Source organism: Lonchura striata, chromosome 1, assembly GCF_046129695.1.
Source record: "Lonchura striata isolate bLonStr1 chromosome 1, bLonStr1.mat, whole genome shotgun sequence".
NCBI lineage: Eukaryota > Metazoa > Chordata > Aves > Passeriformes > Estrildidae > Lonchura > Lonchura striata.
In genome coordinates this window covers 72,120,134-72,137,742 of record NC_134603.1, presented here as the reverse complement: position 1 = coordinate 72,137,742, position 17,609 = coordinate 72,120,134, and the positions used below count along the sequence as shown (strand labels likewise).

Below are 17,609 nucleotides of genomic sequence, written 5' to 3'. Positions count from 1 at the left end.
ATACTATGGGGACAAATTTCTTCTTGAGTTTCAGGCAATATTCTAGCACAAGTAAAGAAGCAGAAAAGAGTAGCAAATAAATTGCAATTCCTTCATGGACACTTAAAACAGGATAATGTCTAGTTGCAATTTCCTCTGACTACCCCTGTCAGAATCATGCTCTGTTTTGGATACAAAATAAAAACCAAATTCAAAAAGAAAAGCTACTTTTTTCTGCATTCAATTTCATACCTTTTAACATTGGTAGACACGCTCATTAATTTCAGTAGGTGTTGGATCAGGCTATAGATCTGGAATCCTAAACTTGCTTTTCCAAAAATAGATTGCATTTGTATTTCTTCATTATGCCCTAATTCCACTCAACACTCACATAGCACTTTTCCTCTTCAAAGCATTTTAGCATCACTGATTAATCATAGCATTAATTAAACTACTATATTTTTTTAAAAATTCAGCCTTCCAAAATCTGTTCTCTGCAGGGAGCAGAGAAGAGCATAGCGAGGGACTAATACCAGCTCCAGTAATCAGAAAAATTGGCCTGCAGCAATTAAACTGAGGAATCACTTCCCTTGCAGAATCTTTCTTACCTTGGGCTACTGGAAAGATGAAAGGAAAGATGACAGTGCAGTCTAAAAAAGAAACTAATCTGTTGACTTTTAAAGGAGCTGGTTTATTGGATATATTCACACTACCTGGATCAATAGGTAGGCTCACAACTCCTTTCTACATGCTTTCTAGTTTGTATACCTGGCAGGAAATGCACTCAAAATTAATTATAAAGGAAATTATTTGAGTTACTGCACACATGGACTCTATCCATTCTGGATATAAAACCCAGACATGCAAAAATGAATTCCTTGGATCCAGCAGCAATTAAGCCTTAGGGTGTCATTTTTGTTCTCAGACAGCCCTCCAGAGCTAAGTCTGCAAGGGAGACAGCCAAAACCACCACTCAAATCATTTTTTCTGGCCAAGAGAGCAGAAGCAGCACAAGAGTAGCAATACCTCTGAATGTTTGCCTTTAAAAATGCTGATTTCTTCACTGCTGAGGGTGACAAATAGAATCTTATTAGTGTAGATTTTTCTCCTTCTGTGGACCCAGCAGTTGTTTGACATACCAGATCAGCAGATAATTAGGCAGGTCAAGCTGAACTTGAACTGAATCATTTTTATAGTCTCAGCATGGGTGAAACAGTCAACAAATTAATGTTTGCACCTCTTCCCAAATTCATCTTCATAAACCAGATTGAAAGTCAGAGAGTACACCCTTGAGTTGGGTTGTGTTTCATGGTTGCTTCATTTCTCTAGAATGAGAGAGGGAGGATTGCTGATACATGGATGAACATTGAAAGCAGAAACCATCCACTGTGTTGGGTGAGAGGTGTTGTTATGAAATAGATAATCTGTTTGGCCATGGTGCACATAAATTCATTTCAGTATTAGACTTCTTACTGTTTTGCTGCAAACATATACACCCCTGAAGAACATCTGGTTTCTCCAGAAATCCACATGGCAGGCAGCATGCATCCCATGAAAATTGCCAAAAGGACAGCAACAAAGATGCAGAGATGCTCAGCAGGGTCTCCATGCAGTGCTTCTACCCTTGACATTACCTCCAACAGAGGTGCAAAGTACAGACATGCATCTAGCATTTAAAGCTCATGTTAGAACATGAATTAGCAGGAACCCTGAAGTTCTTCATCTGTAGATTTTACAGTAACTGCTGGTATACAGTCTGAATATATGGAGTCTCACTGCATGAAAGACAACCAGAATATGAAGGACTTCATTGAGAGAGGAGTCAAATCAGTATTAGAAGTAACAGCAGTAGCTGTCTGTGGAATTAAGATAGACAGGAGACCAACAAGAGTAGTACAAGAGCAATAGCATCTGGTACTTTTGAGTCTAAAATCTGTGCTTGCAAACTAGCTAAAATATCCTTTAATTCAGAACATTAAAAAAGGTGGGTCTGTGATGGTTAGGGGTGGAACTGGGAATGCAAGGGTGTGACAAAAGCAGTGTCTAGCTGGCCATCAAAGTGTAGGTATTTAAACCAAAATGAGGAGTGATTGGAAAAGCTTGGCAAACAAGGCAGATGCACAGGTTTACAAGATGTGGCAAAGGACAATGAAAACTTCACAAATAATACCCAAAGGTTTGAGGGGATGCAGCTCAAGGAAGAAAAATTATTAGTCATGTAGTAGAGGGGAGAGGGGGTAGCCCTGATGAGTTGAACACAAGGAAAGTAATCAGCCAGAGGGAGGCAGGAAACATGAAATGGAAAAGTTACGTTTCTGGAAGCAGAAAGGGAAGCTTCAGAGAGGCTGAAGGAGAAGGGTAACTGGGTTAAAGTGTTGTTACAGGAAAGAAAATGTGTGAAGGGTCTGAGAAAGCATATTGCTGGTAAGTGGTGATTGCATTGCACCCAGTTGTGATTTCCCATGACATGTTCAGGTTCAAAATACCAAAATGCTTCTCTTTTGTCTTTGTGTAATGCTAATAGTTTCTATACATACTGCTCTTTCATCCTTGTTATGGAAGTGCCCTTTGTCATTCCTTGTTCTCCTTGTACCTTTTGCAAAATATAGAACTAACATCTTTAATCTTTTTCAAAAGATAAAAGCTTCTATATTGGTTACTTTTTTAGATATTTGATTCTTTCACAAGCAAATCTCAGCTGACATTGCAACACAGTTATTGGCATTTTACATGCTTTCATCACTCTATGGTAGTTTAAGGGTTTCTTCCGTAAAACTGTAAAAGATTACTGTTCCTGCTCCCTGTGGGGCTTTATATGCTACACTGCTGATGGCTGAATTTATTCTTGATAAAAAAGATTTTTAAAAAAGAAAATCAATGACTGGCACATCACATATAATGCATCAGGGAAGATACTGTTCCTCTTTGTTGAGGTCCATACCAAATACCAATCTTATGTCTGGAAATCTTGCTGCCTGTCATCAGAGATGATGAAAAACTGAAAGTGTGTATCATTTATCTGAAGTGAAGAGGAATCTGAGACCTCCACCTGATTCTTTGTTCAGTCTCAGCAGCCATAAGCAAAGTGCACCTGGATCCTTGGGGGCACAGGAGGTCATGTGTGTGTAATGGTTTTTATTCTTTCTTTAGTCTCAAAAAATAACTTACTCTACAGAGTCTTAAAATTTAATTTAAAAAAAAACTGCAAGGAAATTATATCTGGTATTGTTCTCTTGCTCAAAGTACTCATTATCCCATCTTGATTGGCAAGTTATTCTTAATGTGAAGTAGCTAACACAGTGACTTCCAGCCCATGAGGCTTGAGCTGCCTACAAAACTAGTTTAAGTTAACTCATTACTCTTTCCTGTATAAATGATTGAGCTGAGGTGAGTTTTTTTGGATAGGGATAATTGCAATACTATAGTCAATTACCATTATGTAGTGCAATACATATTTTATTTTGAAGTGCCAGAGGTTACAAATGTTTGTGCATGTCATAAGAAGTAAAAGGACCTGAGTACCTAATCAACATTTTTGGCCAAACATTGAGAATGATATCTAGGTGCCTAGAGATAAGCATTAAACTTTAAGGACCAAAGGATATCCAATTTTGTTTACATCTGCTTTTCCAGAAGCCTGTGTGTCTTCCATAGATCTAACTGTGAAGGTATCTCAAGTATTCAAGGGAATTTGAAACCATGTTGCCCCCATCTGTTTGGGGTGAATTTCCCCCTATTTACCTGAAAATGGTTTAATCTTTTTTTTTTTTTCTTACACTTCCATCCCAAAGTGACCCAGAATCATCCATTTTTCTGACACTTACTAGATGTGGTGGGGCTCATGCTGTTTGGGGCATGCTCTTCAGTCCTACAGTTCCAGGATTTTTCCACTTTCTTCTTCTAGTAACAATTCATGCACAGTGGTCTTAGGAATAAGAAACAGATGTGTTGTGATGAGCAAAATCAAAGACCATGAGCCAGCACAGGCCAGGCCATGGGGCTTTGACAGCAGACACTAGCTTGGAGTATGATAAACCTGCTCTGTCCACAGCTGAAGTTATGTCAAATGAGGGGCCCCAGCAAGAGGGAAGAGAGCATTGCTGTATGCAAGCTGTGGGACTTGCAGTTCCTCACATGCAAGGTACCCTGCAGTAGGCACTGCTGCAGAATATATCTTTTGGAGTCTGGTGGAGAGCAAAGTCACAGGCTCGGTGTTTGCAGCAGAAAGCCTGTCTAGAGGCACTCATGTCATTTAGTGGTGAGCAAGAGGGCATTAAACTCTGTACTGGCTGATGACATTTATTTCAGGTTGTGCTTCTCTGTCTTTTATAAACCTTCTTTGAAAAGGTTACAAACCAACATATACAAACCTTTATAAACAAACATTACCTCATAAGGTGGATTTTTTCTTACTCTTCATTCACCTTTCCTGCTGCTCCCCAAAGTCTGAGGAGTAATCATTTACTCAGTGGGTCAAGTGTCTCAACCTCAGTACTGCAGTCTTTTTTGCTTTCAAAGATACAGGTTTGTGTCTTCTTCCCTCTGCTGCCTTTACTCCTGGTTCAGCAGCTCTAGAATTACCCTGCTTCATCTTCTTGGGCTTGCTTCCTACTCTGCCCCACAAAAAAACACGTGTTTGGCTCTAAGAACCACTATGACAGCATTTCTTATCTCTTAGCCTATTTTGCCTTTAAAATTCAGGGTGGTTTTTCCTCTTGAGTCTTTCACTGGTGAAAGAAATTGTCCTTATGCAAACTAACACACCTTTACCCTCTGAAATGACATGAGGCTGACTGCTGCTCTGATGCCTACACTATAACTTGTGTTGTCCAAGTCCAGAGTCTGCTACATATTACAATAAGCATAATCATTCTATTTTTATGGGCTCTAACACCCCTCTTGCATCTCAGTACACACTAGAAAATTTCCAGTGTTCAAAGTACACAGGGCGGTCCTCTGGTACATTGACATCTGAATCCTGAGGGCAGTTCCTGGTGCTACACAGGTGCCAGTAGTTGTAATACATTACAGCTTAGAACAGTGGTATCTGACAGGGAAAGCGTGGTGCAGGAATGAACCATCAAATATAGCTGTGTTTCTGCCACTGCTGTCATGTGATGAATACACTCTAATTTATTAGACTACCAGTTGAATAATACACCGACTTAAGACCAAAATCTGTTCCATACAAATTAAGTAGACAGCTTTGGCACTTATTAAGTAATGATTGAAAGTAATAATAAAAGCTCTCCCAGTCCTATTCTTTTCATAAATGTGGGAAACACTGATGTTGAGTAATATTAAAAACACTGGGGTGGTGAAAGTGCCCAAAATATGTCTTAAGTGGAGCACACGTGTTAGCATGAAGAGAAGAAAATTCACACATATTCTTACATACAGGCACCAGTAGTTCTGGAATAGGATATCTGTACCTTTATAACAAAGTATGATGGCATTTTGCCATTTTTATATTAGCTAGCTACATTATATGAATTAATGGATATCTTTGGGGAGGGGAGAAATAGTGGACAATTATAGGAAAATATCTATCTCTCAGACAGGGGTCTTTGTTGGAATTAATATCTGTTTGAGGTTTCTTGTTTCTTTAATAGGTCAGTTTTCCTAATCTTGTACTCTCAAACTAGGAACCATGTCACAGCTATTTAATAAATTTGCCAATGTGTCAAAGGCATTATTCAGAGATGAGTGAAAATGGAAGTGGTTTCAACAATGTTACAACAGCAGCGAATTTGTCTCAAGGCAATAGTAGGGAAGAATTTCCAGAAGTAGAACCTTATCTGTTGATGATTTTGCTCTGGTTTAATCTACAAGAAGAATAGTTGCTCTACTGTTTGGCTCTGAAGGCAGAATCTCTGTTAGGACAATTATTAGTTCCTCTGATGTGAAATGTTTCCTGAATTAAGTAATGAAGGCAGGTATTAAGGTGCTGAGACTTTTATCATGCAAAGAAAAAGACATTAAATCTTCACTGTTGAAATAATAGGCAGATGCTATCATCTTACAGTCAAAGACAGTGCATAGTGTTAGATGAATCATCTTCTTAATATGAAAATTATGGATGTCTTATCTTAGAAAAATTACTTTTAAATGTATAGTATCAGAAAAATGCTCTTCCATGCACCCACAACATAACCCTTTTCCTGTTATGTCTATTTTATGTCTTTCTTCCTTCCTTTAAGAGTAAAATTGGACAAATAAGTAAGTTTTCTTTTTTCCTTGTTGAGCTGTTTGCTATATTTAATCACATTATGTAAATCCTCTTTAAAAGCTTCAAATCTGTTTTGGATCTTACAATGTGTAATGTTCAATTACGGAAATAAATTTTAAAAATCAATTTGTTTGTAGGTTAAAGTAGTTCTTCATGGACCCTAATGAAAATTAACAAGGGTATTTATTTTTAATATAATCCTCACACACATCTGCCTCTCTTCCCAGCATCCTCATCACTTCTCACTTCTTCCATTCAGGGAGGCTTCTGGTATTGCAAGCTGAATTGCCCAGCTCTCCTACTAGTGGTTCTAGATAATAGCAGTGCTAGATAAAATTTTGCTGACATTCCAACACTGGTTTCCATTACACATTTCAATCTGCTTTCAGAAGAGGCTCTTAACATGGAGAAACATAATTCAAAGTGAAAATGCTCTGTGGAATGTAACACACACCAGTGCAGAAGTCAAGGATCACAGCTGTGTTGAGCAACACTACCTGTGGGAGAACTTCACATTCACACCACTGTAGAGCAAAGTTTCTTCTATAGCTTATGCTAGAAAGCATGACTCTTCTTCATGTCTGTAGTAAAGAAGTAGGAGCATAACTGAGATAAGATAAATTAACCAATAACTGATGGAGTTTTTTTCTGTGAATGTCCTACGGTGATTTATTAACTAACTGTATAGTTTTAGAAAAACATCTTGCGGTATAAAGAATAGTCCTTGACTTTCAACTTCCATGGCTTAATTCTATATTAAAGCAAATTCACTTCTTTTTCAATATATTTTCACATAGCTAACACAGTGTTTAAAGTACTTCAACCACAGAAAATGTGCTAACAGTTACACTTGTTAATAGGTTTTAAGACCCACCTAAACAGTGACTTGGATCAACTCTGTAGCTCAGCCATTTCCCTTCTTCTTCCAGCTGGTGCACCACCTGTGTTTGAACCTCTGGAAGGACATTTTTATGTCCTTGACCATGATGCCTGTTGGACTGTGGTCAGTTGCTTTACCCACATGGGTGAGCAGCTTTGTTGGAAGCAGCAGTTCTGTCTTTCACTGCCTCCTGGGGACGGGGAGGGAGGCCTGTACCCCAACAGGCAGCTCCTGCAGGGGGACCTTGAGTCAGAGTCTTCTTCTCATTCCCGTCCTGCCTCAACAGCGACGTCACCTGGCATTGACATTACAGGTTCTGGTAGGGGGGTCTCCAAACTGGACACCAGCTTGCCCTGCTGCCACAGATGAAGTACAGTGACTAGATTTTAGATCTACAAAATGTGAGTTTTCTGATACTTGATAAATTTGATGCAATTCCTGGGGGAGAAAGAAGGGGAAGGCAATTAAAAAACCCTACTAAACCCACTCAGAATATATTTTGCTTTAAATATGCTTCTCATTAAGAATTGATTGGTAATATTGGGCTGGAATTACTACAACTGCTCAGAATAGGGAATGCTGTACTATCCCAGTGTTACACGCTATGTATAAAAAGCCTGTTTTATTGTTTTGAAGTATTTAATATTGACTTGGTTTTCTCATGCCTAACTGAAGGGTGTGAACAGCAGAAATGTTAGAACTGCTGAGCATTGGCATGTCCAGAATGCTTATAACCTGCTTGACTGTATCTTTTTTAGTTTTCCAACTGAGCTTTCCCTGATAACTCCAAAGCCTTTATTTATTGCAAGAAGCATCTTGTGTTTCTAGGCATGTGTACTGGTGTGAATACTACTGCCTGGAATACTAGACCAGTTCCAGGAAAGAAATCTGCTTGGGGCAGCCATCCAGATTTCCTTACACCCTGTGTTCTGGGTTGTAATCTTTGACTGCTAATGAAATGATCATCATGAACTGATTCCACCAGAGGACTGAGGTTCTAAGATGCTCTGTTGCAATTTAAGTGAGGTCCAAAAAGAAAAAGCAATGTTGGTCTATTCTGGATGTGTGCACAGAGTAAAGCAGAAAGTCTCACTGATCTGATTTATCTACTTGTGCTTACTCCTGACCAGTGGCAGACACTGCACTAGAGGAGTAAAAGCTACATCAAATCATAATTTATTTTTTGAAACACCAGCTTAATTTGATATGTGTTGCAGACTGAAGTACTCAATGTAAGTGATATACAGCTATTAGTGTGTTCATGTTGAACAGAACAGACAGATACAGGTGAAAATAGCATTTCAAACTTTCCTGCAACAGTGTTTCATAAATGTGTAGGGAAAAAGATTATTTTCAGTTTGCTCAAACAAATCATATCTGAAAGAGAAAGAGGTGCTAACAACTGTTTTACATCAGATATTAATAATATTGCTTAAAATTGTAACAGTGCAAGTAAATTAAATATTAAGTTCAAAGAAGTAAAAATGTTTGAGGACAGGATTTGTATTTGTATTGCAGCCCACTGGAAAGATTCAAATCCTACTGTACACATTTTGTAGGCAGTCTAATGCTTTTTATAATCAGGAATATTTTTACATAATACAGAGTGAGTATTTTCTAACACTTCACATTACCATAAAATCTATTTGATAATCTTTAACAGTTCACGACAGAGATTTAAGTTTTTATTTGTATTATGAATATTCTGTTCAAATGACTGACTGTTATTCCACCACATCAGGCAAAATTGTGAGAAATAAAAATTGTTCAATGTCTGATAGTTAAAAGATGTGATGTTCCTCTTGCCTCTGCTTTCAAATATGGATACAAACAACTGAATTTATGAATTCAGAAATAAGATTTTTAATAAGTGTGCATAAACACTATGTGTAAACATTTTTAAGTTATAAAAAAATCTGATTAAATTACCATATTATATACAATAATCATACCTGATCATCACAAAACATAATGTAGATTAGATTACTAATTATGTTTATATTTCCCAATTTTCCTGTCCTTTTCATCCTGCATGATACACTCATGGTGATTGCTGTATGCAAATTCCTAGCACATCTGCACTGAAGGTGATTCAGAGTTGTTCCACTGACCTCAGTAATAACTTCATCAGGCCTTCACCTTCTCTGATCTTCTCTTTATCACATTGAAGGAGTGAGCAGTCATTTGCCTTAATAGCAATCCTCTGATGTTAGGCTTCTTGTGCATCTGTGCTGGTGCTAACCCTGCCATATATATATATATATTCTCAGAAGATGCTTTTTTATAATTTTCACAAGCACTGCATGACTTTTAGTTGCAATTTTGAAAAAGAAATCTGTTTATTTAAGCATGAAAAATCATAAAAATCTTAGAATCACTTAGACTGAAAAATATCATCTAGCCCAAACATAATGTACAGAATTTGTTTTTATTTAAATGTTTGATATGACCATTTTAAAAATTCTTTTCATTTTGGAAGATTTTAGGTTCTGGAGATTCGTGGTTTTTTCAGTAAATTCTTGCAAAATGCCTGATTGGAATAGATGTCAGAAAGGCTCCTTTTCTAGTCAGAACTGTGCATACAACTAAGGTTGTGCAAAAAAAATGGTATCCTCTTGAGCAATACTACCTAGCAGTACTAAACCCAATTAAATTGCTGCATGTAGAATAGAATTAACCTTATGCAGGGAAGAAGTCTTCAGAGAAGACCTTTTCACAAGTAACAGCATCATTGGGTTTGCGTTCACTGTTGTGGTTTTAACAATTGATGCACATTCAATTTATGGTAGCAAGCTGTGAATTGTTTGGTGGGAGATGGGGACTTGCCAAGCTCTGTGAACTGTGTTATTCAGGTTATCTTTGTGCATATGCTTGGCCTTTACCATCACAGTTCCATTCTCTTATGGATGTGATGTAGCCAAGTCTCAGACTGATGCGGTGTGGAAGTATTAACAGGGTCGGTAATGTGTGAAATGCTTGAACATGCAATCATGTAAATATGGCTTGCTCCAAATTAATATCAGTATCTAATCAGATTACATGCAATGATGCAAATGGTGCTATTAGTCTTGCGTGTTTTCCCTGTACTTCTCCGTCACCCTTTATTGCTGTATCTTCTGAATTCTCCCTTCGTTTTCTTTCAACAAAGGCAAGTATGCCATGAGGGATCTGGTCCACCGACTGCCAGGCACTAACAACAGCAACAGCTCAGCGAGCAAGGCCATGTCTGATGACACCGTTACTGCCATTTGCTGCACTCTGCATGAAGTCATCACTAAAAACATGGAGAATGCCAAGGCCTTACGAGACGCAGGCGGCATTGAGAAACTGGTTGGCATATCTAAGAGTAAAGGAGACAAGTATGTTTTGCAAATCACCTTGCACCTTTCTAACCTCCCCAGTAGTTGTTTCTAGTCCTGAATGTGTTTGCCTTCTCTGTGCAATCGCGAGTTGAATCCTTTTGTTTCAACAGAAATCATGTGCCCAGTGTGAAGGGTGACATGAAACAGACAATGTCAATACCAAAATTCTGCTTTGGTTTATTTTTGATGTGCCATCCACAGCGAAGGGCATGCACTCCATGTGCACTTTAAGGAAGAGTAATTATCTACAGTAACCCCTACCTCTAAGCAATAGCAGAAGATCCTGATAAACATTAGGGATCAAAGTGGTTGGATTGCCCCCTGCACAAGGTGTGATATGCAGGTGGAGGGGTCCTTTGAAAAAAGGACCTCCTCCCAATTCTGGTACAGCTTCTCTTGATCTAGGAGTGAAGAATGTAAAGTCACTGTCCCTCTTCATAGCTCCCTGCCACCAGCTTGGTTGTAAATCCATGGATTTTCTGACTGGTTGCTCTGAGAGAGCCTTTAGGCTGCTTCATGATGCAAAAAATGTCTTGCACACAACTATGACATTTTCAGAACAGCTATGGTTTCATCTTGTCTGTTTGGCTATGTGCACACTCTTTATGAAGAGTTCACTCTTTATCCTTCTTTTGCCTAAAACAGATAGCCTGGTTCTCATATTTGTCAACCTGATGAAGTATAGTGCAATGGGACTATGGCAGTTTGAAAACAAAAAGCCTTCACTGTAGTGTACAAAACCCATCAGTCCATCTACTCGGAGCTGTCATCACACAGCCTACTGCAGCATCAGAGCTCTTAAAGAGCCCCACAAAGCCAGGCCACAACCTGAAGGAAAGATTTATGCACCCTACATTTGGTATGAGAACTTATGCTCACCTATGTGATCGGAGCATTGCCAATATAATTTAATCACCTTTCTCTTCCTCTACTGTCACCCTTTTCCTTTCATACCAAATTCATTACTGAAACATTCTTGCATTCAAATTGTAAGGGGTAAAAAGTAGTGTGACGAAGTATGTGATTCCAGCTGTGGGAGCTCCCCATGCTCTGCCAATTTATTTATATTTGTATTTTGTTATTATTGAATCTAGCTAAATTTTTTATTTATATTTTCTAGATCTGACATTGCAAGCAGGTTCATATCCATTTCTCTTAAGCTGAATGTGTATTATCTGGTAAAAAAATACTGATACCTGTTGAGTCTGGAATTTTTTAAGTATCATGGGCAGTTTTAGGAGGATCCAAGGGCATAATTCCCTGTCTGAATAAATCTCATAACTGTGAATACATCTATTTCTAATTAACCTAGAGCAGAGTAATTCCATAACATCCTTCCAAGTCATGATTATGCATCCCTCCTCTCAAGTACTTTGACCTGCAGTCCTGTATTATTATTTTTACAGGTTACACAGTTCTAGAACAAGAAAACCTGTCAACACACAGTGCTGCAAATGCCCATCTTAAGTAAAAGTTCAATTTTTCATCTTTCAGAAATGTCAGTACTGTGTGCTATTGGTTTGGTTTGGTTTCTTACACATAATTCATTGTTTGAAAACCAAAATTGCTGGTTGTTGGACTGATAGAACATTTCGACATGCTCACTTTAGTACAGTAAATCACTTCTGTATGAAGTCATTTAGTCCAGTATGAAGCAACTGCTTCTGAATGTGTAGGATACTGAACTGGTCATGCATGCTGGTATGTGTCACTGTCAGTAGTTTGGTGCTGGCCTGATAACCTTTGGAATATGCCCAGGACTTGAACAGTCTCCCTGTATGACTGCATGAGACAACTGGTGTTCATAAGGTTATAAGGTTATCTATATTGGCCAAGCCCATATCATCTTCACATGGCTCCTGCTTCTCCTCAGTACTTATGGAGTGGTTGGCACAGTTGTTTTCCTGGTTACTCCATGCTTACCAGCACCCCACTAGCCAGTACAGCTGGAAGTATAATAAAAACAATTATGCTTGAAAGGGCTTATCAAAACCCTGTTTACTCACCAATCACCCACCTACTGCTCTACTCTGGGTGAAAAATGGAATAGAAGTGGAAAAAAAGCACCAAATAAATTACTAGGGAAATGTTGTATTATTGAATCAGTTGTATCATATCAGCAAAAGCTTACAAGTCAGCCTATCAGTGATTCTTTTCAGAAATCACAGAATGAACCAAAGCCTGGCCCCTGCCCAAAGCAGCAACTTATGATTGCTGCTAGTTTTCTGGTTTCCCTTTGATGTTTCAAACTGTATGCCTCTTCTGAGTAAAACATAAATCACCTCAATGACTGCCCCAAACTCCATCAATCCTCAGTCTGGACTTTGGCCTTTGCAAGGTTTTCTAGCGTTCTACTGCTTTTTATGTATTTTTGATCCTGCACAGTGTATGCTTCCTTAATGGGCTGGGTTATTTTCCTGGTCCTTTTCTATTTGACCCTTCTTCACTGAGATGAATGCCCTCAATTTATTTTTTAATTACCTATTCCAGCAGTAATATATGACACCAGCTGATTGTAACAATAGTTTAGAACTTCTTTCAAAACTTGTCTGAAGATAAATACCATGTGAAGTTACATGGTTTTCAACACAACATTGTATTCCTGTCATTAAAGGATTATGGTGTGAGCAAAATCCTAGTCCACATTTGGATTCCTAATGAAATTTATCATAACTTTTTGTAATCAGTTGTATTTCTGCAACTTAGCTCTGCATTTCAAAACCAGTGCTCATTAGTCATCTAGAGTTTCTTTTGGCCACTGCTGAGAGGTGCTAAATGAGTTGAGTGCACTGTCCTGAGCTAGAGTTCAACAGCTTGCAAAGAAAGAAATTATGCTCTATCTCCTTGTCCTTTATGCCAAAAGTTGTAGCATATCTTAGATATACATAATGTCAATTGGGTTCTCAACAATTTTGCCAATTGCTACCTCCTAATCTTACTATTATTTCTGCTTCCAGCAGAAATCCCTGTGTGTACTGAGATGCACAAGTTTTTTCTCCTCACTGATTGATTAGTACTATAGAAATAGGATCTATTGCCCTTGCTTAAAAACACATTGGTCTCCAAGATGCCAAGAAAAGATCTTACAGTATACTTGAAACACACTTCATTTGTGGGTTTAAATCCATAGCAGTGCATTTGAAAATTGGAATGAGTGGTGTTCTTTATATAAGTCTCTTTCTCACTCTTTTTTTCTCTCTCTCTCTTCTTTTTTAATGTATGTATGTAACAGGCATTCGCCTAAAGTGGTGAAAGCAGCATCTCAGGTCCTCAATAGTATGTGGCAGTACAGAGACCTGAGAAGTCTTTACAAGAAGGTAAGGCTTGAGTTTTTTCTAGATTTATCATATTTCTTAGTGTTATCCAAATTTGGGGGCTGAGAGACTTTAAACCAAAATATTTGTTTATGTAACTGGAAATTCACTTGGAGTTTAAATTTCAGATACTTGGAGTTCTTATTTTTTCCATAATTTCTACTTTTAACATAAAAATTCCCTTTGAAAATATGTGTGATGGTGAAAATGGGATGTGAATTTGATTTTGAAATAAATTCATACAAAGGGTGCTGGATCTGACAGCCTTGGAGAGTGCAATTCTCTGTACACTGAATGTATGTAAGCTCTCCTACTGGAACAGTCCTTATACCTCCTCACCTTTTCATGAGGAGATTATCAGATTTCCAGCCCTTCAGCTCCCAGGTTTCCTCATGAGATTGTAAACAAGAGTATCTGAAGGAGTGGTGCTTAGGGACCAGCTACATATGGAGCTGGGCAGAAACCTGTAGCTTTGTTTCTAATCAGCCAGCATACAGTGGCATCATATACTTGGTTTTCAGTCTGTTGAGTCCATAGTACCATGCCATTCCCAAAGGGTTGCTAACCTCTTGAAAATGAATTGCAGTAGAGTAATATAACACTGTGAAACAACATTCTATACATCTTTTTTAAGTTGTGTCTACTTAGTAAATGAAAACATTTACAGCAATTCTTTTTCAATATTTCCAAAATTAATTACGTTCCACATGAGTGTGAGCCTGCAGATTTAGTTCTTCAATGTCTTCTTGATTGGAATGTCACATCTTATATAAGTGATATTTGTATTTGGAATCTCATCAGAGAGAGCTAAGGCTTCATGTGGCATCTTCAGTTCAGGCCCTAGGTAAGGCTGAGTTTTAAGGATTGTGAAGTAGGGGAGGTTCACAGTGGTATGGTCTGTGTTGTATTTTGCACAAGAAAATAGCTTAGTTACTTGAAATACATGCACCAAATCTCAAGCTGGCAGAAGCTGACCTTCTGTGTGAAATGCTGTTCTTTTGCATGCCTCATCCCTGCTTGTGTCAAGTCTGAGGAGTGAGGAAGATGGTTATTGAGTCTCTCCCATTGTTCACTTCCAGTGTTTTCAGTCATCCTTGGCAGCCTCAGGGATACCATATGTGAACACATTCCAAGTAACAAGCTGGTCCTCAACTGTCCCATTAAGAAGTGGGAACAAACATGAACAGGCTTTTCTTGATCCAAGGCAGTAACACGCTGGAAGTGTGCATAGCCTGACTTCTGTGTATGTGGGTGGCTGCACTGTAGAAGCTGAGCTGTTCTGCACCATAATCTCTTCAAGGTTCTTACAATATCTGGCTCATGTCCAACCTTCTGTCTGTGTATATGTGCCGTGATGGAAAAGCAGTTTCTGGGGTTGCTCCGTGCAGGAGGTAATAATGCTTGTGCTGTGTAGCTGCAGAGTTTACCGCTACCTAAGGGACACTGTTGGCTGCTGGTGTGACTGCTGGTGATGGACTTATTTGCACACTAAGCATGTTCAGGTACTAAGTACCTTACATGCTTACAGAAGCATTTTCCATGGCCACAAATACAGACTTCTGATATGGAATATAGGGCAGGCTAGCTTTAGACGTAGCTTCCAGGACACTCACAGCAGATAGATTATGTATATTAACAGGAAGAGAATTGTATTTATGTCTATATTACTTAATTCCTACACAAAATCTTGAAATTAAGATCAGTCTCTGTTATGTATTTGTATACTTATTACATGCCATTATATGTGCTGTTAATCCTTGTATAAGTAAGGTTTCTTTTAATCAAAATGTTTAGATAGTTAAATTTAAATACTCCTTTTTTGTTAAAATACATACAATTATTTTCTAAAATTATAATATTTATTAAACTTGCCTCTAATAGGCTGATTCTTATGCTGGCTGTCTGAGTTTAACCACTGTTTGGAAGGCAATGTCAATGGTTTTATGATAGGAAAATTAGAGAAGTTTGCAGTATACTAATAGTCAGCTACTTATGTAATATAAAAATACTGGATCAATGCAATCTTTGTTTGTCCCATTAAAATATATATGTGCCAGTAAAAACGAGTGAACGTAGAGTGTAATACAATTAGCACTGCGTAGTATCTTGCATTTGCACAGCCTTTTTTGAAGTGCAGGTAAATCACATTGCATAACCATCAGCAATTTGCTCCCATATACTAAAGTATCTATACAATTGCTTTCAAATAATTGGCCAACAGAGACACAATTTTGTATTGTAATACAAGGAAATTTCAAGCATCCCATTATAGTTAAGTGAAAGCAGCAGCAATTATCTTCTGTTTGAGAAACAATGTAACCAAATAGTTTGAATTGTGATATATTTTAGAGCTACACATTCACAATAAAGTAAGAAGTTGTAAAAATAATAGAAGCATTATTCTTTATTAATAGGAAAAGAAGGCAATACATGTTTACTGCTGATACAGTAGCAGTCAATATATTTAGTCCAAGTATGACTGGACCAGCAAAAACACTAAAACCTCTTTCATTTTTCTAATTTTGCTCAACATTGCAAGGAACATCCTACAGCCAGCAGGAAATAAATTGCACTGACAGAAATCCAGAGTTGGGGATTGGTGTGAATGTTCTTTAAGTCCACAATATCTTATGCAGTGTTTGCAGTGCTGTGCCACAACATGTAGGCTCCACTGGCAGGCTCTATCCAGTGTCTGGGGATTTCCAGGTCATAGCTGTGTTGTGGCTTTAGTGGGACACACAGACTCTTTAGGCTGGGCTGGCATGGAAAAGACACAGAAAGTAAACAGCATTTAGATCTGTGAGTGAGTCAGTAGTGTTAGATAGTCCTCTGTAGGCTTGTGCTTTGAGGGAAAAAATCAGTTTTGCTCCCTAGTGTAGTTAAGTTGGCACTCTTCTAACACAGTCCAACAAGGAAAAGTTATAACATGCATAAATATTTCTGGTCCTAAAACTGTAGGGGAAAAAAATATAAAAAAAACCTCAAATATACAAATCAAAACAAAACAAAACAAAAAAAAACCAAACAAACAAAAAAAAACCTGAGACCTGACAGACAAAGAGGAAGCAATTAATTTAGTATTGAAATGAAGGAGTTGCCAGCCACCCCAACAGTTGCAGGTCCTTTATCATGCAAGAGCTCATCACAAATACTGTTTAATTTACAAGCAATAACTGGTACAGAAATCCAGTCTGAAAAAGTCCACAAAGAGGAAAACAATGTTCAGGTTCAGTCACATATAGACAGTGAGTAGATTATTTTGTGTGATTAATTTCTCGAAAGGAAGTGATCACATTTTACATTGGTGGAGAAAATATGGTCTCCCAAAGACAATATCATAATTTTCAAACTTCTTTGTTTTCTACAAGCAAGATATATATTCATAAATGATCTGTCTCTGTTTTCATTAGTCTGTTCCAATTGACTTAAAATCTGATTTTCAAACATCTTTAATGTTCCCATGGCCCAAGGCCCCATGGGTGGGTCAATGGCTCAACATATCAGAAAAACAAGGTACATGAGCCATACCACAGCCTGTTCCTATGCTTCAAACTCCTGGTACATCCCTCCTCTTCAAGTGTCTTGGCAACCTGTATTATAGAGTTAGCAGGGGAAATGAGTGCTGCTTACAGCATCCAGAAAGAGAGATCCTGCCCTATTAATGTTTAGCTTCTTAAGCAAGGTGCAAGAAGCTACTATGTCACTTCTTTAAAGGCACCTATTTTTAACTCAGTATCACTGTCCCATGCTCCAATCTCTTGGATATTCACTGGTTGAATGTTTGGGGACACCTGTGTGACTATAAGAGAGCCAATTTCCATTAGCTGGTAAACTCTTCTTTATGT

General features: G+C 38.1%; 1 protein-coding gene across 7 annotated transcripts in view; it reads left to right on the top strand.

The window, feature by feature from the left end:
* The window catches only part of CTNND2 (catenin delta 2), a 641,711-nt gene that overhangs the window by 594,789 nt on the left and 29,313 nt on the right, over positions 1-17,609 (top strand). For all 7 annotated transcript variants that reach the window (XM_031503970.2, XM_031503967.2, XM_031503965.2 and 4 more), the window contains 2 exons: positions 10,237-10,447; positions 13,683-13,767. In XM_031503970.2, the coding sequence (XP_031359830.2) occupies positions 10,237-10,447; positions 13,683-13,767 (296 nt within the window). The remainder of the gene's footprint in view (positions 1-10,236; positions 10,448-13,682; positions 13,768-17,609) is intronic.